The 27,734-nt window shown below is 43.3% G+C and overlaps 1 protein-coding gene across 9 annotated transcripts in view; it reads left to right on the plus strand.

The window, feature by feature from the left end:
* ICA1 (islet cell autoantigen 1) overlaps positions 1–27,423 on the plus strand; it is a 134,699-nt gene extending 107,276 nt beyond the window's left edge. For 6 of the 9 annotated variants that reach the window (XM_019729783.3, XM_019729782.3, XM_019729786.3 and 3 more), the window contains exons 9-15: positions 897–994; positions 2,996–3,048; positions 5,187–5,249; positions 5,361–5,393; positions 14,739–15,008; positions 24,807–24,872; positions 27,048–27,423. In XM_019729783.3, the coding sequence (XP_019585342.2) occupies positions 897–994; positions 2,996–3,048; positions 5,187–5,249; positions 5,361–5,393; positions 14,739–15,008; positions 24,807–24,872; positions 27,048–27,169 (705 nt within the window). In that variant the 3' untranslated portion in view covers positions 27,170–27,423. The remainder of the gene's footprint in view (positions 1–896; positions 995–2,995; positions 3,049–5,186; positions 5,250–5,360; positions 5,394–14,738; positions 15,009–24,806; positions 24,873–27,047) is intronic. The other 3 variants (XM_074340769.2, XM_019729787.3, XM_019729788.3) reach the window with 2 other exon arrangements.
* The last annotated feature ends 311 nt before the right edge of the window (positions 27,424–27,734 follow it).

A 27,734-nucleotide genomic window follows, 5' to 3' on the forward strand; every position in this document is an offset into this window, starting at 1 on the left:
AGTAGAGCAGTGGAAAATGGGAAGAATGAAGGCAAGAGAAGAGCCGTGAAGGCCCAAAGGATGGACCTTAATAATTCTGAGAACAGAAGCGGGATAAATACCTTGAGATATTTCTTTTGTCTTTGTAGGTTTGCCTTTTAATTGGGCCTGAAATAGAGATCTTTTTGTATCACTCATTATTCAGTTGTGATAAAAGTGTTTTTTGCTTTTTCGGGCTTTGTCAGTGGTACACAGTTTCTAGGCACTTGCTTTCTAAAAACTTTTTTCTTAAATATTTAATAAACCTCAAGAATAGTAACCCCAAGAAATTATGTGCCATAAAAAGATCCCCCCCCCCCCTTTAATCTACAAAGATTTAGATGTACCTGTTCTGTCCACTTGTGGGAGTTAACTTGTCGAAATATGTTAAGCCCCTGTTTGTTTTTGTTTTTAAGATTTTTGTCTTCTCTTTTTTTTAAAAGCTGTTTTTAGATTGTGAAATAGTAAGCAGAATGAAAAATAAAATGACATTCTCTCATCTTTGGGGGAGAAAAATCTTCTACTCTGTCAGTGTGTGGGCTGCAAACAGGACAGAATGTTTATCTTAGCTGCATGTTAAAGATGGAAAATAAAGTTAGCAATAGCCAAAAGGCCTTCTTTTGAATAACTTATCACTAAAGGGAAAACATAAATCTGGTGAAAAAACAACTCTCCTTTCTAGCCTAGTATTTCTTGGATGGGTCTGAGAACATATAAAATTCCATTTCTGTCCACTTGATTAGTTCACGTTAACCTTCCCAAACCTCTAATTCAAGGTTTGGTTGTTGGGACCAGTGGCAGTTGCATTTTTTTATTGATGATCTTTCTTTTTCTTTTGTTCTTTTTTTCCTTTTTATTATCTATGGCTCGTGATCAAGAGCTTACAAGACCCTATGAAAAAACTGGTTGAGAAGGAAGAAAGGAAGAAGGTCACCCAGCAAGAGAGTGCAGAGGCGGCAGCAGAGGGGCCCAGCCAGTAAGTCACAGGCTTCTTCTCTTGGCAAAATCTTTCTTGCCCCAGGTAAGGGCAGCGTAGTGCTCGCTGGCCAAGTCTGCCGGGGCCTCAGACCCATGGCAGTTGCTCTCCTTCCTCACTTCTCAGAGTAGATGTATTAAAATTGAGACCAAACACCCCCAGCCCATGTCCCTACTAGACTAGGACCCACCCCAGTAAGAGACCCATTTCTGGGGTACTCAGAAGGGACCCACGTGTGAAGAGTCGAGTGGGGCAGGAAAGGGCAGTGTCCTCATTGCCACCGGCATCTCTGTCTTGTGGCTTCAGCCCCAGCTTTCCGCTGGCTTTCTGGACCCTAGCTGGTCTTTTTTGTTACCATCCCTTACAAGATCCTGTCCTAGATAGGAAATCCCCCAGCTTTTCTCTCAAAGAAGGAAATAACCTATGAAATTGCCTCATCACTCATATAATACTTAGGTGTTATCATACAAAAGTGTTGGGCTTTGACATTTTGTTTCCTACTCTTCAGAGCTTCTGTTTTCTCCTTTGTGAAGCAGAGAGCAGCTGTGAGTACAGGAAGTGACTGCTCCATCTTCGTTTCTCACCTCTTTACAAAGAAGGCACTGCCAGTTGTTTTAAATACTTAGAGAAATTGTCAACCTATATGGTGCATGGTTCCTAATCGGCATACGACAAGGAGAAAGTTTAAATGTGACTCTATGTGTTTTTCTTCTGAGATGTCACAGCCTGCAGGAATGGCATTAATCTTGAACAGGCTGACCTAGGAAACCAAAATAGATCACCTTACCATTTGCTGTACTTCTTCCACAGAAAAAAATTTAAATGCCAGTCTTATGGCAAAGCAGCCTTATATTGTTACTGTTTCTAAATAAAGTTTCTATACCTTTTTGTCCCACAGAAATATTTGCTACCGATACTAGCCCGTATTTTGTTTAAAACAAATGCTAGAAAATGTCTTTAGTGCAGAACGAAGACAAGTTTACACTGTAGGAAGGCTGTAGAATGTGATCTCAGTGTAGCACAGTTGACTATATTGGGGGAACCAGTTTAGCATATTCATGGTAATGCTAACTATCATTTAGTGAGCACCTACTATGTGCTAAGCACAATGCCAAGTGCTTTATTTATGTTATCCAAACTCATTCTCGTGGTAACCTTTCATGTAACCAGTGTTGCATTTCCCCACTGTGTGGATGATGGAAGTGAGACTCAGGTGATGGGACTGCCCACCATCCCTGGTGTAGTAAGAGGCAGAGCCTGGAGTGAGTCCTGGCACCTTCTTTTCATCATATATGTTACTGCAATCACAATAAAGCATTAGCCTTTACTCAGAAGACAACCACCCAAGATTGTCTTGATTAGTTTTAATTAATTTTAGATTTATCCTTTCTTTTAGTACTTCATGTTTAAAAACTCAAAAAGTGTAACCCAGTAACTATGTAAAAAGGCAATGAAAATGTAACAAGGAGGGAGGCACCCACTGGGTCTCAGGGTGGTGATGTAGCTCTGCTGTGATCTTACCCATGTATAGTAAGGGTTGAGTAGGTGACAGTTGTCTGGGTTTGAGCGTGATCCTGCTTTCTACCTTATATAATTTAACTAACCTCTTGGGATGGTCTTTCCTATAACACCGGGAATCAGAATAAAGACCTGCTTGCCCATTGGTTTTTTAACTATGTTTTTAAAAGTGATAACGATACCTATCTTAGTGATATCTAACTGTCCACCTAGATATTTACAAAATATGTGCCAAACAATGAAACCAAAGTCAAATGTTCAGACACTGCTAACCAGCCTTGGGATAGGAGAAAGCCAGTAAATGTGTTTCTTTTTCAAAAAAATGTATAGCCTGTAAACGACTGTACATTCACCGTGTGTGTGTGTGTGTGTGTGTGTGTGTGTGTGTGTGTGCAGTAATAGATATTGTACAGAAAATATGACTGTATCATAAATACAACATTTTTAGAACTAGACTACTAAACTTTTTTTCTTAATTTTAAGGTTAATTTCATTAGAGGACGAACACCAGCATATGGAATCCTCTAGTTTTAAGAGTAAGTTTTGGTTTTTATTTACAATTGCTTCTGAAATACTACTGCTCAACAGCCAACTCATTATCTTTTTTGGCAAACTCCTCCTGAGCCTTTCTTCTTTTCCAACTGAGAAAATTCTATATTAATTTGCTTCCTATAGTGTCAGTTTTAAATTTTTGTAGATCAATGATGTCAAACCTATAGTGTTATTGAGAGAAACTGTGTATTTTGCACTAGGAAATAGCATCCCTAGTCACCGCAGCAGCAGCCCGTCAGAGGAGTTCTGTAACTGAGAGTTGGCAGACCGCTATTAGTTCTTTTATAACAGATGATACCATTTCTGCTATTACCATTACTAGTTCTAAGTGCCATTTGGGCTGTACAGATAGTTTTAATGAGATTACATGGTTACATCGAGGGAGTTTAGTTTTCATTGTGTTGTGGGGTGGGTATTGGTCTTTGTCGGGAACAGATGGGGAGAGCTCAGACACGGCTCTTCCAAGTGATTCCTAGGCCTGTTCTGTCGTGAGTGACACTGGGTCCCTCTGGTATACCACCTCTCATGTGGCCAGAAAAGGGAACAGAGCATTAGTAGATGATGCCATGTGCTGTAAATGGCTTGTCAGCTATCCCTGTCTCCTGCCATTCCTGCCAGTTCTTTCATTGTTTCTTCTTCTCATTAAGGAGTGAGAGAATGGTAAATTGAGGATAGAACTAAGGTGATGTAATGCTGAGCCTTTCACTGGAACTTGAAATCCTCGGAGATGCCGGGGAAAGTTTTACAGGTGATATGAAGAGAACTAAAATCACCCCAACCCTCTGTTCAGCCTGGCCTTTCTGGGGGACATATCCTCCTCTGCCATTTGCTCCAGCAGGCAGTCTTTACAGGAGATGGGAGGAGGCAGAATAGACTCTGGAACTTCCATCCTTTTCCTCCACCCTCTATCTTTCTTCTGCCTTTGTTCCTATTTTTCAACCATTTTGCTTCACCTGTTTCATTCTTCTCCTACTTACTGCTTCATTTGCTTTTCCCACATCCACCTTTCAACAGAAAACAAACAAACAAAACAAAACCTCACTTTTTGGCCTCTCTAGCAGCGTTAACCGTTCATGCTTTTACGCCTTCACGTACGTACTTGTTCTTTTGCTCAGAAGATTATTGAGTGCTGTCTCTGTGGTGGGCACAGCACGGGGCTCTGGGCATACAGTGGGCCATCAGATATACCCAGATCATTCTAGGATGGGACTTACAGTCAAAAGAGTAATCTAGGAATTACGCAAGTCATTGGGCAACTCCACCTTCGGGGAGAGCTGCAAGGGCTATGGGCACGCTTGATAAGGAGACCTCACCTGTCTGAAGGATCAGGGAACTAGCTAAGTCATGAGCTGTTGCAAGACCTGTCAAAACAAAAGAAACAGCCTGGGAAAAGATTACAAGCAAGGGAGGGCCAGGAGATGGTACGAAGGACAGTGTTCTGGAGCACGAGGGAGAGAGCGAGTGGCAGAAGAAGGCAGAGGCAGCCTGGCCGGATCTTATTGGCCATGTAAGAGCTCTCCGACTGTGCTGATTCCCACCTTCCAGCCTCAGTTTCCCTCGGGTATCGACAGCATGAGTCATGTTGTGGGAATCTAGGTAGTCCAATAGAAAAGTTTTAGTTCCTTGGGAAAATGTAAACTCCAGTTCATTATATTTGCGTCTATATAAATCATATATTCAGGCGATATGTGATGACACAGGGGTAGCAAATTTTCTTTGTGCTCTGTGTCCACTTGCTTCTGGTGTTTGCATAATATTTGAGACTGTAAATGTTGATCATCTTGTTTTATAGATACACAGAATGGAACCCACTAAAATGAAATATATATATATATATATATATATATATATATATATATATATATATATATATATATATATTTTTTTTTTTTTTTTTTTTTTTTTTTTAACAAACAAGCAAAGACTCAGGGCTGGTAACTCAGCACTCATTGAGAGCCAACAGCTGGCATAAAACGTAGTCTGAGGACTTCTGCTTTTGCATGAATGAGTTTGTGGCTGCCATTTCTTCCTGAAGCTTGTGTTTTCCTCACACTATAATAGTACGTATAAACATGCACACCATTCTGAACTGGTGATAACCTACTGTACATTGTATTTACAGCTGAAGAAGGAAAACGTGTTTTATCAGCCTTAGACAAAAGCTCTACGCATCATGCATGCTCAGGTAATCTAGATTAAAGAAAACGACTCAATTTTAATAATTTGACTCAACTCCTTACAAAATACAACTAACTCATGGTTTTGTTTTCTTTTCCCTCCTCTACTGGACTGATAGATGAACTATTAAACATGAAACCTGAGGAAGGTGGTAAGATTTATGCATTTCTTTGAGGTTATAATTTGTTTAATTTTTTAATACCTTTTTTTTCAGGCAGGAAAATGTAATGTTTATCTTTTGAATAGCTTTGTATTCCCAAGCAAATTTTTTTTAGGTGACTGTCATTTGTCCTTATAAATGATTTTAAATATGCTCAAGCACAAGGTAGTATGCGTTCCTCTGTCATCCTTAGTATATTAATTTCACAGTGTTCAAACTACTAAAGTTACGATGTCAAAGATTGTGTATTAGAGTAGGAAAAACATGGCTTTCAGAATCAGACAGGCCTGGATTTGAATACTGGGTCCACCATAAATGATCTGTATGGCCTTATTTGCTTTACACTTGAACTTTCTCAGCCTCGGTTCTCATTTGTAAAATGGAACCAATAAGAACTGTCTTGTTGGGCTATTGTCCGGATTGGAGATCATGTATGTAAATGGACTTTCATGGTCTCTGACATAGGGATACTCTTCAAATGGTAAGCAGTGGAGATAGTAGGACTAGAACTGTTATTCTGGTGGTAGTTAAATGCAGAAGGAGAGTTTGCTGGCTAGGCCCCACACCCAAGTTCGCCAGACCTAAAAATCATTTACTGAATAACCCTCCAAATGAGAATCCAGAACCATGGATTTGTTTGAGACATGCATCGTCTTAAGGATCCCAAGAAAGCGAGTGTGTTCAATCTGGTCATAGCCTTTGCTCTCCATCCTCTCAAGGGCTTACTTCTAATGATTTACCAGGAGTCCAAAATATTCCTGAGATTCTGAGCTGAACTCTAGAGTCCCTTTTGTCCTGGGTGGCTGGCACGCACTCTGCCCTGGAGACCAGGTTTCTTACAGGACTAGCAATGAGCCAAGGTCATCCTATCAGCTCCAGTTGACAAGAGCCAATGACTTTCTTGACTCATTTTGTGCTTGATTTAGCTTTAATTCCCAGAGTGTGAGAAAAAGAAAATCTAAAACCAAAGAGCATTGGTTGAAGTTTTTTTCAAAAATGAAAAGGCAGCAGATCTCTGGCATTAAGTTTCTAGGGCTTAGGAATATAAACTTGAGGGCAGAAACCTGCTTTCCTTATTACTTTCCCGTTCCATGCAGCACACCGTGTACTATTTCATGAATGTCCATGTGTATTTTATCAGGATGACTGCTTATTTATGTATACTGAAATCATACCAGGTTATAAAAAGTAACAAGTAGTTAATGAAGACTGCCATTCCATGTCCTCTATTTTCGTAAAGAACTTGTCGTCCTTGGTGTAAGGATAGAGTGTTTTGATGGAATAAGTTGTTTTTTTGGGTTTTTTTACAAATTATTTTTTGGAAAGGGAAATATTTCAGATTTACATAGGTGAGATGAAAGGCTATAATATAAGAAGCACTAGCTACCCATAACCTAGTTTTAGCAAATCTTAACATTCAGCTAATATGTTTATAATCATACATATGCTTCAACTTATTTGATAGGAAGCTTGTTATTTGTTCTATGCCCAACCTCTTATGTATGCAGTTTGCTCTTTGATTTTATTATCTCCTATTTAATTTGATTTTTTTAATAGGTGGTATATTCACATTGGTACAAAAAAACAAAATGATAAAATGTAAACAGTAAAAAAAACTCACATTCACATTCCTGCCCCTCACTCTCCTCTCTATTTCAACATTCCTACCCCACCCCCGGCGGTGTATCCTTCTAACATTATTTTTACATAAACACAAGCAAATATGAGTCTATATTCTCTTGTTTCCCCCTTCTTACAAAAAAAACTTTTCGGTTTTGGATTTTGACTTTTTTTTTTTAACTTAGTAATAAATGATGTGTACAACACTAACCCAGTAACCATGCATTTCTTCGCAGAATTAAATAAAAAATGCTCCTACCTGAGATACATGCTTACTTTCATAAGCTTCCCCCAAAGCATGTGCTGAGATACATTGGAATGAGATGGATATCTTCCTACTTATTTAAAACAACTTTTGCCTCATTGGTTTATAGTTACAGTCTCTGTTTCATAGAATAGCAGCTCATATCCTTTTTTTGAGCGCTCAATTTAACTCTAAAGAGAGAGATGAATGTGCTGTTCCCCCAAATGTGTATTTTTTTCCTCAGGCAGAAAAATTGATTTAAAAATTTTCTCAGTTAAATGCAATGTCCTATAATTTCTCCTTTCTCTTTATCACTGCCAACCCACAAAGCCCTTCTTTAGGCACAAGCCATGCTATCCCACTATCTACCTCTTCTCAGTTGGCAATCCCCAGGGTAACATCAGCTTAAAAATTAACATGGCCACGAGTATAAAAAAAAGTATTCTCTCAGTGCACAGAGAACTTGGGATGACTGACGAAAAGAACACCAGTTAATTAGTGGACTTCAAAATATATGCCCTTCGGAAAACTGCCAGAAGGCCCAAATCCTGAATTAAAACACGGATTATAATATGCAAGACATTAAACAATCAAAAAATAAAAAGAGCTTAATCCAGGGATGGCTGACTTTATAGGACTCGGGGGCTATGAGCTCTAGCACCCTGCTGCTTGGGGGCCGGTTCACTCCCAGTGGTAATTCTGTCAGACAAGTCACGGCTAAGCTGTGGACTCATGGCAACAGCAAGGAAATAATTCGCAAGGAGTTATTGCCCAGGAAATCACTCTGATTCAGTGTCATAATGAAATGTGTTTTCTCCTACTAAATAGATAACGTAAAGGAAAACCAATATATGGCCAGGTTATAAAAATGTTTTAAGTGAAAAAGGAACTGAGTGACATTTTGAGATACTTGAAAGTGGCTCTGAAATCACCTTGTGACCACATGTAACAATCCCAACCTCAGTTCACGAGTTACAACATGTAGAAAGAAGTCTTTGTGTTCCTCTACGTTGGACCAAAAAGACTAACCATTAGATAACTGAACAGAGAAGGGTGGGTTAAGCAAAAGAGAGTTAGATGAATTCAGCTCACCTAAATCTCATCACATGGCCCAAAAGATCCCTGTCTAGGACAAGACTAAATGAACCGATTTTTGAAAAATTTAATTGTCCATGTTAACACTTTAAATGTTTGTCTTCTGCTATGTCCTTGGTTACTCCTTCCAGACTTGAGATTCTAAATTCTGGCCAAACATCAGAATGACTGAGAAGCTCGCTCAGTAGCACCTAGGGGTCTGGATGAGAACATTTAATCCATAACAAGAATACACATTTCTGGGCGGCCGGGTGGCTCAGTTGGTTGGAGCGCGAGCTCTGGGCGACTGGGTTGCTGGTTCAATTCCCACATGGGCCAGTGAGCTGTGCCCTCCACAACTGGATTGGGGGACAACGGCTTGGAGCTGGTGGGCCCTGGAGAGGCACACTGTTCCCCAATATTCCCCAATAAAATTTATTTTAAAAAAAAATAAAAAAGGAATTCACATTTCTGTCCCTGCGCCCAGGTTTCCCCGAGTCACTCAGAACCTTCTCCTGCAGTTCTCCATATATCGCTGACTGGGAATCTGATTGCTTTCTCACGTGCAGTATAACAAATACTAAGCTCCTTACCTTTTCTCATAAACTTTCCCTTCTCCCCGTCTCCCCCAGCGTCCTCAGGTGAACTGCTGTAAAATAATAGTGCACTTTTAAAACCAAATTCTGTTCTTATGATCACCATGTAGTCAGTAACGTTCTATGTAGAGTTACCCGCGCCCCAGGAGTCCAGTGTTTCAGTAAGATTGCTTGCTTGTTAAGCTTTAATGCTAAAATGGAGGAGTGGGCTGGCTGGTCACCCAAAAGTATTAACTGAGTGCCTGTACAGGGTCTAGCACTGTTAGGTTTTTTGGGGGAAGGGGTTGTTTTTTTCCTTTTTGTTTGGTGTGTGTGTGTTTCCAAGAGAGTGGGTAGGAGTGGATTTCCCCCCATCTGTTCTTATTATTATCTATGTCTTTTTCACCAGAAGGGAGTTTTTAGAAGCAGTATTCTTGATTCCAAACAAGTACGTACAAGTTGTTACCAGAGCCTTTTATAATGAAGAATATTTTTCTCGTTAGACATTTTCGTGAGGTGATTTCCTACCCATCTTTTCCCCCCATACTGTCTTTGGGTAATGTGAGGATAGTGTTGGTGTTTGGGGTTTTTTGTGTGTGGCAAGTGTGTGGCCTTGACAGTTAGTCATAATGATGAGAGTGGGCACCAGGGAGAAAACCAGAGAAACAGAGTCTTCCTGTTTCGCACATAGATGAAGGTAACTTATGTGACATTTATCTTTTAATTTTCCTGTGCTCTCGTTTTTGGTCTGTGTAGTTATGTTTCCATCTTCTGTGTTCTTCATTTATGCTGAGGTCATGAAACAGTATGATTTCAAAAAAATATTACCTGAGCGGGCTGCCATCAGTTTCCCACATTCGTTTTCTCTCACTCACACTCTGTCTAAACTTGAGAGCATTTCCTCTGTATGTCAATTTTCACTCATTGAAAACTCACTGGGTCAGAATCAGTGGGAGCTCATTGGTTCAGGATCAGTTTTCCTAAGGAATGTTTTCCCAGGAGCACAGGGTTTTTACGTTTGAATGCTTGGGCAGTGCAGGGCAAACATGCTGAGTGGTTTGACCATCTCGGCCATTCTGCTGAGCTTTGCCTGGCTACCAGTAAGTCATCTGACCCTCGAAACTACAAAAGCTTCAATATTAGTTTATATATAAGATCCTTAATAGGCTCTGAAGTGAAAGTTGTGTGCTGCACTGAGAAAACATCTTGACCTGTGAGCCAGGGGTTCCCAAACAGATAATCTGTAACTAATAAATTATCTGACCTTGGGCAAGTGTCTTTTTTCTCATCTGTAAAATGAGTTAGAGGAGACGATCTCTAAGATCCCTTTCAGGGGAGTATAATCCTTTTCTTTGGGCATCATAATGGGATAAAACACAGGCTCCCAGACAGGAAGGCAGGAAAGCCTGTTTGAGAAAAGGCAAGCAGAGGAGTGTTACCAAATGTAGGCCTCCCTGAAAGCAGTGTTAGTGAAAGGTTTGCACCAGATCTTGACCGCGGAGGTCCTACTTACCACTATACAGGGTGTTACTTTACTCAGTAGTCAGAGGGAGCCATTAAATGTTCTTGAGTAAGGGAGTAATAATTTCACAGCTCAACTGAGCAAAGGTATACAGAGGGAGGATGCCTTTTATGGCTCACAAGTGGGCAAACCCCAAAGGGACCCTGGGGCAGGAATTTCTTATCAGAATTCAAAAATAACTTGGATTTGGAGATGGAAATTTGAGACTGTCCCCAAGTGAGATGGAACCATGAGAATAATTACGATCATCCATAGAGAACTAAGGAAAGGAGGTATGATAGCTTAGGAGGAAACCTTAAGGGCAACCAGAGTAGGAAGAGGCAGCAGAGAAAGGATTGTCAAGAAGCTACGAGGACATCCAAGCGAGCTGCTTTGTGAGGACTCCCAGGAGATCACAGCATTTCCAGAGTGGGCAACAGTTCAAAGTGCTACAGAAGTTGAGGCCTGAGGAAAGGGGGCTGGAATTGGCCATCAGGAGCTCACGGGTCACCTTCAGGAGGCCACTTCAATGTATGGTGGGGGCAGGAACAGGCAGCCAAAAAGAGAGTGGTGGCAAAGGAGAGCTTGTGGCTGTGGAAGGAAGAAGAAACCAGGGCAGTCTCATGAAGGGAGGTGCAGGGGGAGACGGCAATATCAAGTGAAGATTGACTGTTGCTGGAATGAGCACACCTCTTCTGAGGTCAGAGAGAAGCAGCCTTGGAGAATGAAAGACTACGGACGCTGGAGCTCAATAATGGTGGGAGCAGAGCAGGAAGGGGAGGGAGAGCGTAGAGAGGGCGAATCTTCGCAAGGAAGAGAGAACGCATAAAGGGTCATAGAGTTGGAGGCTGAGGTGAGAATTTGAGTACGTCATGTCTGTTGGTCTTTATTTTTGCAGTAACGTCTGTGGTTGGGTTATGTGATGTGAAAACAAATGTGGAGAGTTAAGAGCTTTCAAGAGCATGAAGGGGACTTCGAGTAGTATCTTTGGGTTTGGCACCTGAGCGCTCCACAAACTTTATTCATCCTTTAAGACTAAAGCACAATAGGAAGCCATAACTCAGGAGCGCTACTTGCTCATCTAATGGGTAGAAGCTCTGAACCCAGTTCTGTAGCTCTTCCTAGGGCTTCTCTCAAAGAGCCTCTCACAGGTCTGTGTGTGTCCTCATTTTCTCATAGTTGAGTTGAATTATTTCCAATGAAAAGGATAGCATGATTTTTCAGAGCCAACTGACTAGTGTTATTTTTCAAGTCTTGACTTGTCTGGTTACAGACCTAAACCTGTCCTTCTCTACTTGTAATTAAGTTTTCTTACAAGTGATGTATAGTAATCTCAAGCATCTTAATTATCAGGGCAATAATTGGGAGGTTTCCCTGTTTTCTGGTTCAAGTCAGTGCCAGTTTCATTCCTTCAGCTAAGTAATAAGTTTTCTTAGAAGAGAAAATGTCCACTGTGCGACCTGCTTTAACTGTTCATTAACCAGGGCACTAAAAGGCCAAATTCAGTGGTAAACCTCGGACTATCTTTAGAGCTAGCTCTAGACAATATCATCCTCACCATGCACTCCTTTTCTCATTTCTATCCCTAAGTATGAGCTTCATAGGATACAATATTCATCAGGAATCTTTTGGTTGGACATACTAGAGCCCTTCTCTAAGTAGCTTAGCTTTAAAATGCAAATGAAAAGTCAAGAATGTATTGGATGTTGGGCCATGTAACTGGGGACACACAGTGGTGTATTGGCTTTAAGCAAGGTTAGATCCAGGGCCAAAGATAGTCAGGATTCTCTCTCTAACTTTTGATGCTGTTTCTCTTTATGTTTTCTCCATCATCCCTGGGGGCCTCACAGCTACATCTTTAGAACTTGGAACCCCAAAGAGAGAACCTCTTCCCTCCATCTTCCATACAACAAACTCAGGGAAGCCTCTGGCATGTTGCCCCCCGCGCCCCCCCCGGCCCCAGTTGGTCACCATGGCCTGAGAAATGAAGGACTCTGGCCAGCTCTGGTCACATGTCTACCTGGGATGAAGGGAGATGGGGCATCTTAAATGGTGTCTCACTAGGATCACATGGAGGAGGTGTTTCCCCAAAGGGAAAACTGAAGAAGAGGAGGGAAGGGATACTAAGATAGCAAACCCCACAGAAGTCCACTCTAAATATCATCCATCGCATGAAATTTAAACAGTAAAAACATAGAGCTTTTCCAGTCTGTGATTATTTTTGGAAGGCTCAAAGTGTATTACTTGCTGTCGCTAATGGTAGTCATGGTCTTCCCTGGATTGACATCTGAATGAAAGCAGTGACACATCCCCCAGGGTTTGACTGAGCAGAGGGCTGTAAAGTGACTTCAGGAGGAGCAGCACTAATTGCCAAGGTTTATTTAAAGTCATCCATTCCTGTAGGGTCTACACATCTGATTTGAATGGGTTCCAATAACACAGGTTTGGTTCAGCAGTCATCTGGTTTCAGTCAGGCCTGAAAATAAACGGTGAGAAAGGATTTGGGCACTTCGGTCCCAACTGAAAGTAGGAAGTACAGATATTTGTGAAGTTAATATTTGTGAAAAGGATGGTGCCAAGAGACTGAGAGAGGGAGGGCAGATGCACAGATGCAGGTCGATGGACACACCCTGTCACAGCTAGGTTCCTTCCTTTAGTCACAGAGAGGGGCTGTCTCACCTTACCTGCCCTGCCTTGCCCTCCATGCCCGGGCTGAGGTGGTTCTTGCACTACCCTGTTGCTCCAGAACTGTCTTGGAAACCTGTTTAATAAAATGACATTTCCCCCACTTCTTACCACCACACCTGCAGGCCACATTCTGTGATAACACAAAGAATAAGAATGCTTAAGTTAGAAGTTGTCCTGGTAAAGTGATATTTTGCCACTATTTTTAAAACACAGTGATATGAGAGTGACTGGACTCCTCCCCCCTTGATTTGTAGCCACTCTGCTCAACACATCAAAAATCCCCTCAATCTGTAGATCTTTATAGAAACGGGGTTGAAAATAGATCTAAGAGTAAAGCTAACAGAGATCGCTTTATTTAAAAAGAAAAGAATCTTCACTTAACTATCTCAAGTATTGGAGGAAATCCTGTTAATCTCAGTAAATATGACAGTATCAGAATTGCAGTGTAGCTCAGAGAAAATATAAATCACGATTGTTCCTTCTGTTAATGATTTACAACAAAACTGTAAGTGGCAGTTTGCAAGTGGCAATTAGATACCACAACAATGCCAGACCATCATCCCTTGGTTTTCAAAATACATAGAAAACTCAATGAAAGGTCTTGTTCCAGGATTTCTGATAGTAATGCCCCAACTCTACTTGTATTCACTATGCAGTATTTTGTCAGTGTTCATGTTGTAAGAATGGCTTCCCTTCCTTAAAGTCTTCCTTCTGTGACGGCAGTGAGGTTGGTTCAAGGTGGTGTTTTTCGTTTGTTTGTTTGTTTTTTGGTCTTCCTGACAATACTTCGAGGCAAGCATTATTAATATCATAATTTTACAGATTGAAAAAACAGAGGCCCAGAGAGGGTAGGAGTCTTGCTGAAGTCATACAGCAAGAAAAGCGGAGTCCAGGGGCTGCCTCTCTGGTGTGGGGCTCATTCCAACCCTAGAGCTGTTTCTCTGGTCTACACAGCTCATCCTCTAGGTGGCTCCATGATTTGCCCTATGTTCCTGTGTTGGCCTCCCTCAGGGAAACCAGGCCCACCTTTTCCTTGATTTATGCAGCTGGGTTGCAGCAAAGGAGAAAAGAAGCCAAGTTGCCTTTCTTGGCCATGGTCGGACTTCCCGACATCCTCCGTTCCTCTCTCCTTCCCTGGGCCAGTCAGGACATGGCAAGGGTCCTCTCCCCATCCTCCATGGCAGGGCAGGCTGCCACACGGTGTGTTGGCTGTGGATTTAGGGCTTTTGTGGGGGGAAAGTCAGGAAGCTAGATCAACAAGGAACTAAGATCTCCAACATGCTTTCAATCCTAGCTTTGTTTCATACCTGAGAAAAGTTCTGGTGATAAATTTGCTCTTATATTAAGGAAAAACCAAAACCCTAGAATTTTTGTGAAAACTATTTCCGTGCAAATCTAATGATGTTCAGAAACTGGACTTGCTTTGAAGTTAGGGTGATGAAGGAGAATGGGACTAGAACTTTAATCCTGAAATTTCTTATAAGAAGCTATAATGGAATTAATTGAGATGTTGATTAAGTTTTTCTTAAATGTAGCCATTGTCTAGTCTGTCCCTTCTCAGCCTCCATTGCATGTATTCCCGAGGGCCCGGGACCTTTGTGGTAATAAACGTTGTGCTCTGTTACTTTGATCAGCTTGCCTGGGTCCAATGGCAGGGACCCCGGAACCCGAAGGTGCTGACAAAGATGACATGCTGTTATTGAATGAAATCTTCAATGCTTCTTCCCTGGAAGAGGGCGATTTCAGCGAAGAGTGGGCTGCTGTGTTTGGAGACAGTCGACTGAAGGAACCAGCTCCCACTGTGGCCCCAGGAGAGCCAGACCCCAAGCTCCAGACAGGCTCAGGATTCCTTCCTTCGCAGCTTTTAGACCAAAATATGAAAGACTTACAGGCCTCGCTATACGGTATGTGCTATGGGGATTGAAATGGGGTTTTATTGTTTGTTCATTCTTTGTGGGAGTTTGTGTGTGTGTGTGTGTGTGTGTGTGTGTGTGTGTGTGTGTTTTAATCAAAAGGCCTATTTCTTCCTCTTTGTCTTTTTTTAATATTTTCTGATTTTTATTTTATATCTAGTGTCTTTTTTTGGTCATTTTTTCATTTTGTAATTTTCCTTTATATTTGGTGACTTTTTAGCTGAAATCTTAGAATCACATTCCAGCTTTAAGATATGGTAGTAGGTTAAAATCTATTCCTTCTCCTAATTTTCTTCCTGTGTTAACATTTTCTGTTACAAGGTAAGAGGAATGGTTCTTGATATTTTCATCATACTTGGATTTTAGACTTTTCCATGGCATTCTTCAGTCATAGCCCTGTTGGGTTGGCCATCCCTGCCTGGCGATCGTCCTAGCTGAGTTCTCCTGTATTATCTCCCGAGGCAAAGTTCTCCACATCCCCATAGACATGCCCTCTTTCCGAGTGTCCACTGACATTGCACTGGGTTCTTAACTCTCTTCACACTAAATTTTATCTTGCTCTCGCTCCATCCTGGCCCAGCCCTACCTTGAGTGTGCCCTCAGCTCAGCTGTTCCTCTCTGCCTGAAACACACAGCCAAACAGCTAGTCCCATGCAGCACCCACCACAGCAGAAATAGAGTTTCCACACTGATCACAAGGGATTGGCAACATTGGTAAGCGTTCAAGGCTCACCCACACCCCACATGCGGGTTGAGAGTTGCCGGCATGGGGGGCACATTGATTTCGAGTATAAAAACTAAGACTCAAGTTGAAATCTAAATTTTTAAGTTTGAGTTTCTAAACAAACAGACTTTGGGAAGGAAACCATTTTCTAGTATTTCAACACTTCCTTTCCCCTCCTTTCATATTGCTTGAATTGTCAGACACTATTATGAAATTCTCAAATTGTTTTGTTTTTTCCATGAATTTAGGCTATGTACGTAGTAAACAACTTGTTTATCTGGCACTTAAAGTTAAGAACAAACAGTAGAGCTGGAATGATTAAGTAATTATGGGTTATTAAGAAAACCTTAGGTCGTTGGAGATGAGATCATGGACACCCAGCAGGAGTTGGTGGGCAAGACAAAAAAGTCTTCCCTCTTTTTTTGTAAAACACATGATTCCTTTTATCTGCCTTTGTGAGTCCTGTTTTATAGCCATCTCGGTTATTTTCAGAAATGGAGTTAGAGATAGGAGGGACAAATGAAATCATCCAAAAATACTTTTCTGCTCTGAGTTGCACCATCTCTTTACTGGAGCTCCAGATAAGCAATGCTAAGCAATGGCTTGAATCAGCCCCGCCCACCTGCGGTGGAGGTGCTAACAAGCTATGGGCATCCACAACTCAGGTCTCTCCAGCTGTGCTGTAGAATGAATCCTACTCGGCCCCCAGTTTTGGAGACACCAGGGCCCCTGCTGCCCACAGGAAGTGGTGGTGGAAGTACTCCCACTCAGCTGGGGTGGCTGAGTGTCACTCACTTGTGAGTGTCCCACACTGACAGCAGAGAAGTCAGAGCCCCATGCACTCTTCCTGAGTACAGGCAGAGTGAGAAAATCTTAACTCAGGGCCCATGGCAGGGCCCTTGGCAGGGTCCCCGGAACTATGCCTGAGAGCTATGACAAAAACAGTGGCCCAGGGCTTTGCACTTCGGCCTTGCTCCAAGTCCAAGGGACACAAAACCACACTTGGGTCTAAGGGGGGAGGTGTTCTGATAATGAGAGAGAAACGCAAGCTCTACTATGGAAAGAGAAAGAGGTCCTCATAAGGGAGGCCATTTATTTCTCAGACAAACAAACTCTGCCTTGCGGTTGCCACCCTTCTGGCACTTTGGCAAGTTTCACGTTCATTCAACAAATATTTATTGGGTCTTTCTGAGTGCCACACACTGGTGATTCATCTGAGAACAAAACAGACAAGGCTTCTGCCTTCCTGGAACTCACATTCTAATGGAGAGAAGACACTGAACATAATAAAGGAGCCAGTCACAGAGCAGGATCAATGTTATGGAGAAAAGAAAAGGTAAAGCCAGGAGATTGGAGTGTTGAGGGCATGCAGGACAGGCTGCAAAACAAAATAGGATTCTTATTGAGAGGATGAGATCTGAGCCAAGACTTGCAGGAGGTGAGAGAATTAGCCATGCAGAGATCTGGGCAGAGGGAACCACCATGCCAACGCCAAAGGGAAGGACATGCCTGACTTTGGCTGAGGGTCTGAAGAAAGAGCACTGTGGTTGGAGCTAATGGAGCAAGGGGAGTGGCACTCAGAGGAGACAGAAGCTGGGCTACACAGGGTCTCCTAACTTGGGAACCATCACAGCATCTTGGGCCAAGGATGGACATGATCTGATTTAACATTTACAAGGATCATCTGGCTGCTTCAGGTTTCCTTTTTCTCTGCTAGGTTCTATCAAGATCAATGTTAAAGGAGTTATTTTGTAACCTCTGAGTTATCCTGTTTCCTTTGCATGCCAACAGCTACAAATTAAATGTCTAGAAAACTCAAAATGACAGAAAAAAGGTAGAACCTAAGTGTTTGAAAGAGCAAGTCCATTTAGCTTCCACCACTCCTAGGAGCACCCAGCAGAGGCTTCTGCAGTTCCACCCCTGATGCTGCCGTCTGATCGGGGAACTTTCAGAATATGTGGTACAAATAAAGAACAGGCTCCCTGCTTCGATGATGGATCCCATAATGCACTTTAACCACACACTATGCTTTGGTCAGTACTCCGTTCACCCACTACTCAAAGGGAGAAAAAGATGAATATCGGCTCCCAATTCTTTTTCACTGCATCGATGGTCTGAAAAATACCTGTCTATATACATGAATTGCAACAGCATCTAAATAACTGTTAAAATTCTGATGTGTCGTAATGAAACTGCTTCCCCTGATTATCCAGATCTTCTCAAAAACCAAATTAAATAACCCACTGAAATAACTAAGTAGTCAAACTAAACATGGAGTAGAAAGACTTATTGGCATGTTGACTCAGTGAAACAATGAAACGGTAGGGAGTGAAGAGCTGGATTGTATTCTGCACACCCCACCCTCTCACTCATTCTGCAACCATTGGTCAGGTCCCCCAAATTCTCTGGGCCTTTGCCTTCTCGTCTGTAAAATGAGGTATTCACACAACTCAGTAATGTGTGAGGAGAGACCCAAGTCATACAAAAGTGTGCACTCCACCTTTCCACAGCAGGTTTTATCTTTTATCTGTGGGTTAACCCCAACTTCAGAGATGCTGAGGTCTAAAATTGTGTGATTCTGTAACTTTGCCATGAGTAGCTGGTAAACCAATAATTACTAGCACTCTATACGGCACGCCCTATGAGCCCAGCACTGTCCCATGTGCTTTTTATGTGTGTTAACTTAATCCTCACAACACCCTTTCCAGGCAGGTACTATCATCATCTCCGTTTTATAGCCCAGGAAACTGAGTTACAGCATTGCTGAGTAATCTGCCTGAGATCATACATGTATCGGGTAGGAAGCAGGCCATGTTTAGAACCAGAGCCTATGATGCTGGAATCTGTGCCTTTAGCCTCTCAGTACCATGTCTCTGGTGGTACTCAGTAACATGATTCCCCAGCATGTTCCTTCAGGCCTCTCCCTGGATGCTCCCAAAGGAGCAGTACTGGTAATAATTAACCAGGTTATTATGGAGGAAGAATATGGCTATGGGGAAACAGGGTACCTGTCAACCCCAAGAGTTAGGGGATGTTCCAGAGTAGACTATTTGAAGTTGAGATCGTCTACAAAATCTTCGCTGTGCTAGCGGTCGTCCACATGTTTGCTCATGTGCACTCACACTCATTCTCGCCAGTGTCCGGTGGTCCAGGTGGTGCTGTGTCCTCAAGGTCAGTGTCAAGAAGACTGAGGTAGAATGTTCCAGGCTGCCACCATAGCAACCTCACCACTCGCCCACACGCTTCCCCCCTCTCTCCCCCTCCCTCTGCCTCCTCCACCTCTTCAGTATTCCCCCTCTTTACCTTCCTGTTCTCCTCTGCCTCTCTCTCTCTCTTCTTTGGTGTCTCCCCTCATTCTGCTCCCCAGTGCTCTGGTGGAATAGAAAGAGAATTTTTAGTAAGAGAGACTTTATGTCCAACCTCCTCACCCCCGCTTCAAGCTCTAGGAGAGCAAAACAAAGCAACTTATATTCAGGATCAAGTTGTGCTGAAAATTTGGAGGAGTTCATTTGAGCTGGGATTTTTAAGTTTCTGAAGGTACTAGCATGATAGGGGCTGGGTTTCCTGTGTCATACAGTGATGAGAGAATTGTAGCTTCCTGAGGCCTCTGAAAGTGAGTAGGAAGAGAGCCAGCCGGAGAGGCTGCCTGAGATAGAGACAAGGCCTGGTTGATAGGCCCCCATTCGACATTCCTCTCTATTCTCTACCAACATCCAAAATGTAATTTAGAAATAGACACTAATACTGAAATGTTGCCATCTGTCCACAATAAGTGCACCGTGGTAGGAGGCAAGCCAGATTTTGAACCAGAGCCCTTAGAATTCTGCAGACTGAAGTGAGGAGTCTTCTTCCAGACTCACAAACATACAGCCCTGTGTTCCTTTCAGATATTCTTTTATTTTCCCCAATTCTGAGGTGCTATTTCCATCTGGGTGGGTTTCTATTTAAGACTAATGAAATGTCAACCTTTGGTTTATCTCACGTTCACCTTTCCTCTATCAGACCTCCCCTCTTGCTGTTCCTAGCTTAGCCTGACTGCAGGGAACTGATAATTCTGGGACTCCAATGGAATAATGTGAAGGAAAAAAAGCCTGTGGGGTGTACTGAAACATAGTCTGAAGGTCGAGTAAGCACTCTGGCATAAGCCAGTGGGATCATTTATTCCATCCAAGAGCTGCGCTTTCTAAGCCTGCTGAGGAGCAGCTGCAGGTCTTGGCTCTCTGCAGGACATAAGTGACTCCATCAGTCCATACACGCAGCTGTGATCCATCTACCCGACCCTCATTTTATAGATGAGGAAATCCAGGATTGCCAAGGTGTTGCAGTTTATCCACTCTTTGCGTAAGGTCTGAACTCCTCGGCTTGGCTCACAAGGTCCTTTAGGACCTAGCCCCTGTCTCATCATTACCCAGACCTCTCACACCTTTACTTGATGTAAACACATTGTTCTGCTGGAGAACCATGTATTATGTCAGTCAGCTGGGCTCCTGCCATATCAAATTTCAGTGAGCCCAGCTCTCCCCACCCCTGGACCTTGACACATGCTCTCCGCTCCCCACAAAGCATGCCACCCACCTACACACCCGTGATGCTTGCTCAGCAGATGGTTACCTTCTCATCCTTCAGAGTCTCTGCTTCAATGTCATTTCATCCAGGGGGCCTCCTTTGACTCCCCTCCCCCTTTTGCCCCAGAAGTCAGTCTTAGGTGTTTCTGCTCTCCAGTCCCTTCATACCCTGTCCTTAATCATTCCTCTTATCTCACCTCATTTCAAATTTATTTAATTTTCTGTCTCTTGCTTTAGGTTGTCATGGAAAGGGCCCATATTTGTGTTGCTTACCATCATATTTTCAGAACATAGCTGAGTGCCTAGTAGAATACAGTAGATGTTTAAAAAAAGACTGGGTGGATTTCATCTTTTAATCACTAGATTAAAAGAAAACTATCCTTAGGTGTGAACCTGAGGATGGCCCTGATGACCGCTGAACTGTACAAAACTCCAGATTCAGCTTACGTTAGTTAAGGACCTGCTCTCTATTCTCTGGACTCCCTGCTTTCCCCTAGTACAAGATCCCGTTTTCTCCATACAAGCTAATGAGGCAGGAATTTTTATCCACCCTTTGCAGGTATGGAAACTAGTGCTCAGAGCATGGAAGTGTGGACAGCAGCCCGGTGCTCATCCATCATGGCTGTGGTGTTACCACTTTCCCCTTCACTGCCAACCTCACCCCAAAGCTCCCCGGGCTGTGGTCATCAGCCCAACCTGAGCTTGTTCTCCTAGCTAGTGAAATTACACTCACGGTGAGGTGCTACGCTGCATGGTGTTATTTTGGCTTCACTTGCTGCTCTAGCTGGCCGGTGTTATTTCTGGCTGATTTTCACTTTCCCTTATATAAGTAAAGGGGGCAGGATTGCTCCAATAAAATTTTATGTGTGTTTCCTACAAATGGGTAGCACAGTTGACATATCAAAGGAACTGAGAGCCAAGATAGTCGTTCTGTTCACAGAGCTCTCAGCGCTCTGTTGCTGCCACCCTTCACCACCTCTCTGCTGACACAGTTACTCTGAGATGGGGAGAAGTCTTTCTAGCCACCTCCATGTTAAAAACGCCTCAACCAACTAACACCAAATAGAGAACAGTTGATGGCAATTACAGGAATATTAGCAACACTAAGTTCTCTTTAAATAGAATGTTTTCCTGACAGAAGCTGAGACATTTGAAATCTGGCTTGGCATTCCATCCATAATTACCTTCACTGCACCCCTCCCCTAAATAATTCCCAACATGATGTGAGCGAGGGTGAAATTGCAGCTGATCTTAGGATTTGCTCTTTAAAAAAAATTAAATATATAACTGGTGTCACAGCCTGTCATGCAGGGCAGCCTGCGGGGTCTCTGGTCCCGCTCCCCACATAAGAACGCAGGACATGGTGAGGCCAAAAAGGAACACCCACGGAGCCATAGATGGGGGAGTCATACCACTATATTCTCGCTGGTGGCTGGGTTGGAGAAACAGGAAACAGGAGCCATACAATTCTCAACCCTCATTGCTCCGCTTGCAGGCTCAGCCACCATCTTCTTGCTAGCCCCCATTGTTTCTGCTAGCATAGCCACAGCAGTTATATTAGTGGCCAATGGCTCACTGGTTACAGCTGATGGCCAACTAGCCACAGCTGATGGCCATGCAATCACAGTTGATGGCCATTTACTACCTGAGCCAGCACCTTTCTATGTGAGGCCGAGAGCCTGGAAACTGCTTTCTGGGGCTCTGTCCCCACAAATCCTTTAAATGATAGGCTTGAAACTATGATTTGTATTTCTGGTACTCCTAAACTATGACTTAATATACAGACATTTTATTTATGTATATAACTTTTCAGGAACATGCCCATTACATAAAGCAAGGGGAGCTCCATTTTGACATGTAGATTTATTTCTGCCTCCTTTAGGAATGTGTTCCATTTTACACTTTGAAAAATACCGTGCTTCGAACCTACCTCTTTCCATGTTCTCTGTAGCCATTTAAAAAAATGACTGTGGTGCATATTTTTGTAATGGGAAGAATTATCTTGTTGAGTTCCCACTGTATCAAATAGCATACAGAAATCAGGGAGGGGTTGACTTCCATACCTCTCACCTGACTGTTTTCTGAGTCACTGGGGTTTTTTTCTGGAAGTGTGGGCCTCCCTGAACTCAGTCAGAGAGCTCCACAGGATCGAAGCGCTTAAAGCTGCAGGACCTGGGGAGGTGAGGTCTTGAAGCGGATCCCTCTGTTTCCTAGGAGAACCTCTCTCCGTGTTCCGCTCTGGCCTCGACCAAGATGGCCCTGATTCTGATGGAGATGGTGACTCTGGCAGCCTCCTTGGAGACTATCTATGGCAGTGCTTCCCAATCTCACACTTGTTTAACAGTAACTGAGGGTTTGTTAAAACAGTTTCCCGGGATCCACCCCCAGGGATTCTGATTCAGTAGGTAAGGGTGGGCCCCGTGAACTTGCATTTCTAACCAGCTCATAGGGGATGCCCCTGCTTTTGGTGTGGGCACCAAACTTTGACAACCACCTCTTTAAGAGATGGAGGCCAGGCTGCAGGGGTTGGAGGAAAGATCGCATGGACTGTGCCGAGTGCAGGTGGGTCTTTATACTTGGTGTCAGGGGGAAGATTGTAGGGAAAAGGGTAAAATGTACCCAGTTAGACTCTACCTCACTCAGCTTTATTTGGCACACAGTGGAACTGCAGTTTTAACTTTCCACATTTACCCCTGTTTTACATGATTTGGGTTTAGAAGGAAAATGCTCTTGGGCCAATTTTCTAGGAACCAGGGAGGTTGTGTTACTCCTGGATTACACCAAGTAGTGTTCACTGCTTTATTAAACTGTAATGTACATACCATAAAATTCACCCATTGTAAGGTAACAGTTCAAAGATTTCTGGTAAATTAATATTGTGCAACCATCACCACAGTCCAGTGTTAGAACACTTGCATCATCCCAGAAAGTTCCCTCAACATCTGGTGCTTTTGATTGTTTATGAGGTATGTTAATTACATGTTCAAGTACCTTTCCAGTGAATAACAATACTTTTTAAAACTCCCTATATGTTCTCATTGTGTTAGAGCCCATAAGTAGGTCACTAGCCACCTGTTTCATTGGTCGTTCATTAGTCTTCATAGAGAAGTGTGTATGCCGCTTCCTAAAGTGAAATAATTCAGCCAGTGAGTATTATAGCATCTACTGTGCTAAGCATTGCCTTGCCATCTCTTAAAATAATGCTTCGCAAGTGTACTTCCATGGTTTAAACGAGTTCTCCAATCGTTTATCTTAATTCAACATCCATCGTGTGCCAGGGACTGCAGTAAAGGATGGAAACATGAATAATCCCTGCCTTCGAGGACTCACAACTCTAGGAGACGAGACCAAAATGCAAACTAATCAAAATAGTATAATTCTATAATTAAGTCCCTTATTATGAATCTTAGAATGGCAGCATAAGTGACCAGCGTTAAATCCTATCAGTTTTGTGACATACCGAGTGGCTTTCTTGCCCTAGAAATTTGTTTCACTGCCCCAGCTGAACTCTGCCATGCAAACATGATGTTTCCTGAGAGCCTTATCAGAAACAAGACCTTTTCTGTAGAAAACACTGAGACCAGAGCATCCCAGTAAAAGGATACAGTTTTAACCATGATGGATCCAATAGTGATACATCGTTTGATGGCCTACGCTTCACAGTGAGCATGAACAATGGACCTAACCCACAAAAACATAACTGCACTGCCTGAGGAATTCTGGAGGACATTAAAGAAACCATTTCTTGTCTTACTAAGAAGACAGGACTTTCACACAAAGAATTAAAACAGACATGCAAAGAAGCACATGGTAACATTCCCAGAGGCTGAATGCCTCTCAATCATTTCGGGCAGGCAGAGCACAGGGGGCATTACAGACTGTTGGGCTATACAAGCTAAATGCCATTGTGAGGGTGTGGCATCAGGTAAGAGGGGTTTCCTTTCTCCTCAGATATTTGGACTGGGCTGCCATTTATTTATCTGTGTGAACTAAACTTCCCGATTTAAATTAGCCATATAGAAAATAAATGACTTGGTTCACAGTGGAAGCAGAGAAGATCTGCAGTTTGCTGGTTTTAGTGCTACATTTAACAGTGTTGCCTTTTTAGCTTTTCCCATTTGTGACAGAAAAACAAGGCACTTGATTTCCTTGGAATGTTACTGATACTCTTTGGCGTGACCATACAATGATCTTACTTGAGAAGAAAAAGGGGCTTAAAGCTAAAAGCAAAACTGCTTTAACCTCAGCAATTTCTCATTTGCTTTTCAAAAGCCAGTCTTTTCCCTAGTTTTCCATACTTTTGGGCGTGATTGTATATATTGACGTTCCTCTAAAGCGTAGTCCAGCTGAGAGGAACCTAGAGAAGAAAGGTCTTGCCACACGATCCTTCCCCTTTCTTGGGTGGCCACCATGGTGAAGAACCTTGTCTGTGCCCAGGAGCTGGTGGGGCCATGGGACTGCTTTTCCTTAGATCTAACGACCTCTGGTTTTGAACATTAGGCCCTCCTACTCCATGGCCAGCACCAAAGGCAAACAGTGCAAACGCCAGCAGCCCTACAGTGAAAGGTAATACGGTGTCTCATCCTCCTGAAATGACCGTTGCCTTCCTTTCCACTGGCCTAACACAATTTTCTGCCTTTCCTTACTAATTTCCATTTGAGTACCTGCTACCAGGGTGGAGAGTTTTACATGATCCTAGGAATTACATTCTGACTTTTTTTCTGGCTTAATATCCTAATTCGTAATTCCCTTTTTCCAATCTATCTGTCTCCATGTGACTGGGTGCTCCCCAAGACTGGGTGGAAACAGCCAGGTAGGAAAGGCCACTGAGGTTTGCTATCTTCCGCTGAAAATACCATTGCCCGCACTAAACGAGGTAGTTAATTAGTGCTCCTCGGGAAGAGCCAGATTGCTTAGTTGTCAAAAGAGGGCCTTTCAAACTCCTGAGATGTGTTCTGAGACAAGCCCATGAGGAGAACATCTGTTCAACTGAAGATCTTGTCTGTATGTGCTGCTCTCTCGCTCTTCCTCTGGTCATCACCCACTTTCCCTGGGTTGACCACAGGAAATGAAAGGAAATGTCTATCCTGTTATCATCAAAAAGTATTCCCATTTTGTTCTTTTAGGCGTTCTGCAAATGGTTGCACCTGATTTTCCTTCCAACTGTGGAAGCCTGGGGAATGTGAGGGTTGCCCCAGAGTACAGGCACCTGGTTCTCCCCCGGCAGAGCCACCCCCACTCTCAGAGGGCCTTATGAGACCTTCACAGAGGTTAGAAGGGGAAGTAAGTGCGTAGTCTGTTTTCCCTGGAGACATCTTGATATTCTCTATCAAGAACAGACTACTCCTCCTGAATCAGCCTTGGCCCGTACAATTTCCTTGTGTGACCTCCTACATGACTAAAGGAAGTCACTCCCTTTTTGCTCCCATCCCCACCCCCAACCAAACTGTTTTGAGATCTCTCAAGTCTCGGTATATCATACGAAAATAAACCAATTGTTTTGAGGGCTTATTGCACTTGGAATTCAATTAATGTTGCACAAGTGTAACTTGCATATTAGCAACTAGCCTCGCTTACAGGTGTATTATCTCTACAATAAATGCACTGATTATCTCATTATAGAGTAATATATTTATGAGAGATTTAAAAACAAAACACGGAAATCAGAAGTATAACATGATCAACATCTGTCTTAACGTTTAGGTGCCATTTTAATGAAAAGATCAAAGGCCCGGCTTAAGTTGGTAGAATCCCATCAGTACTCTCCCATCCCTCTAATATAACCACTTTTAGCAACTGGTCCTGACAATGGTTTTTGAGACTCGTTTTAGCCAGATGGCAAGCACATTCCTAGCTGCTCTTAGCTAGAAGGATAAGCTGTCAAAGAGACATTTTCTTCATGCTCTTGATACTCCCACCTGTTGAAGAAGGAAAAAAGCACGGGTCATCCAAGCCAATGAACTTAAGATTCTCATGTGGAATGATTTATATAAAGAAGAGCCCCCAACTTATGTAGAAATCACTTACATCAGGCACTCTTTTGAAAATGTTGTCCTCATCTGGAAAATAATTTGGCTCTATAATTGTGGTAGTCAGGAAGTTAGGGCAGGTGGTTCCATAAAAGAGCAGCTGAAGGCCGTACTCCCTGCGAGGCCAAAGGGGTGTGGGGACACCCCTGGTGGGAGAAGGGGAGGCATGTCAAAGGCCTCCTTCCCCTGCCTGACGGGAGAGGCTTGGAGAAGGCAGTGACCCTGAGAGGAGAGGAGCAGCTGAGTGTGGGCGCCGACCCCTTCCTGGGCCCGGAGCTTTGAAGCCTGAGCTGAGTGGCCACAGCATCTCCCTTGGCACAGTGGATTTAAAAGAAGAGTCCTCCAGTGGACACTGGAAGACACCCTGCTTCCTCAGGCACGCAGTCTGATTTCTGAAATAGCTACGGTATCTCCTGCTTGTGGTGAAGCAGCAGGGGCTGAGGTGAAAGGCAGCTTTGCGGGCTATGGCCGCCTGCAGGGGTGCGGTTAACCCAAGAGCTCTGTCTCCGCTGAGCTGTAGGCCATGGTTTAGAAATGTTACTCAGCCAACCAACAGGACACGGAATTCCCTAACTAGTTTTAGAGACAGAGCGGAATGGGATTTGTCTAAGCATCCTCCCTTTTCAAGATAAGCCTGGCCCCACCTGCAGGCAGCATGGCGGATGTGGGTGTTGGAAGGTATGTGTGCTGATGTTTCCTCTTTTCTCCCCAGAGCCTACTAAGGCCACCTCGGACCTGACTGCCTGGTTCAGCCTCTTTGCTGACCTCGACCCATTATCAAATCCTGATGCTGTGGGGAAAACCGATAAAGAACATGAATTGCTCAATGCATGAGTCTGCAGCCTCGGGAAGCCCACCTGCCACTCCTCAGTAACACACCTGGGGGCTTGCAGATGTATGACGTGATCAGTATGCTGTTTTAATATTTACGTGCCATTTTAATAAAACAAAAGGGTCGAAGGCCCTGTTTATATTGGTATAATTATTTGCTCTTATTTGGTATAAAGGGTTTTAATGTATTCTCTATGTGGACCTAACAATAAAGGATTGTCTAACAGTGGTGTCCAGGCTGGCCACTCTCCTGCCAATATCTGCATCATGGCTGCTGATGTGTAACTGGGCTGCTGTGAGATCCAAGTTCAAATCATAAACCTACTTTGTGTTAGGTTTAAGGAACGGGTCCTACAACGTCAGAGGCTGTGGGAGGCTGACAAAACTGAAATGCTTCCTCTGGTAGCCCCTGCCTCTCCCCTTAGAGGGGGCTACAGGGAGACTCCCTCTTCCTGCCGATCTACTTCCAGCTCTGGACAAAGGTCTGGCCAGCCAAAGACACTGTCCCCCAGCCCTTGCCCGATCGTCACATGTTCTCTCTTGGGCAGAGGAGCTGGGCTGGTCTCCG

Source organism: Rhinolophus sinicus, chromosome 4 (assembly GCF_057876585.1).
Source record: "Rhinolophus sinicus isolate RSI-liver-muscle chromosome 4, RSI-T2T, whole genome shotgun sequence".
Classification (NCBI taxonomy): Eukaryota; Metazoa; Chordata; class Mammalia; order Chiroptera; family Rhinolophidae; genus Rhinolophus; species Rhinolophus sinicus.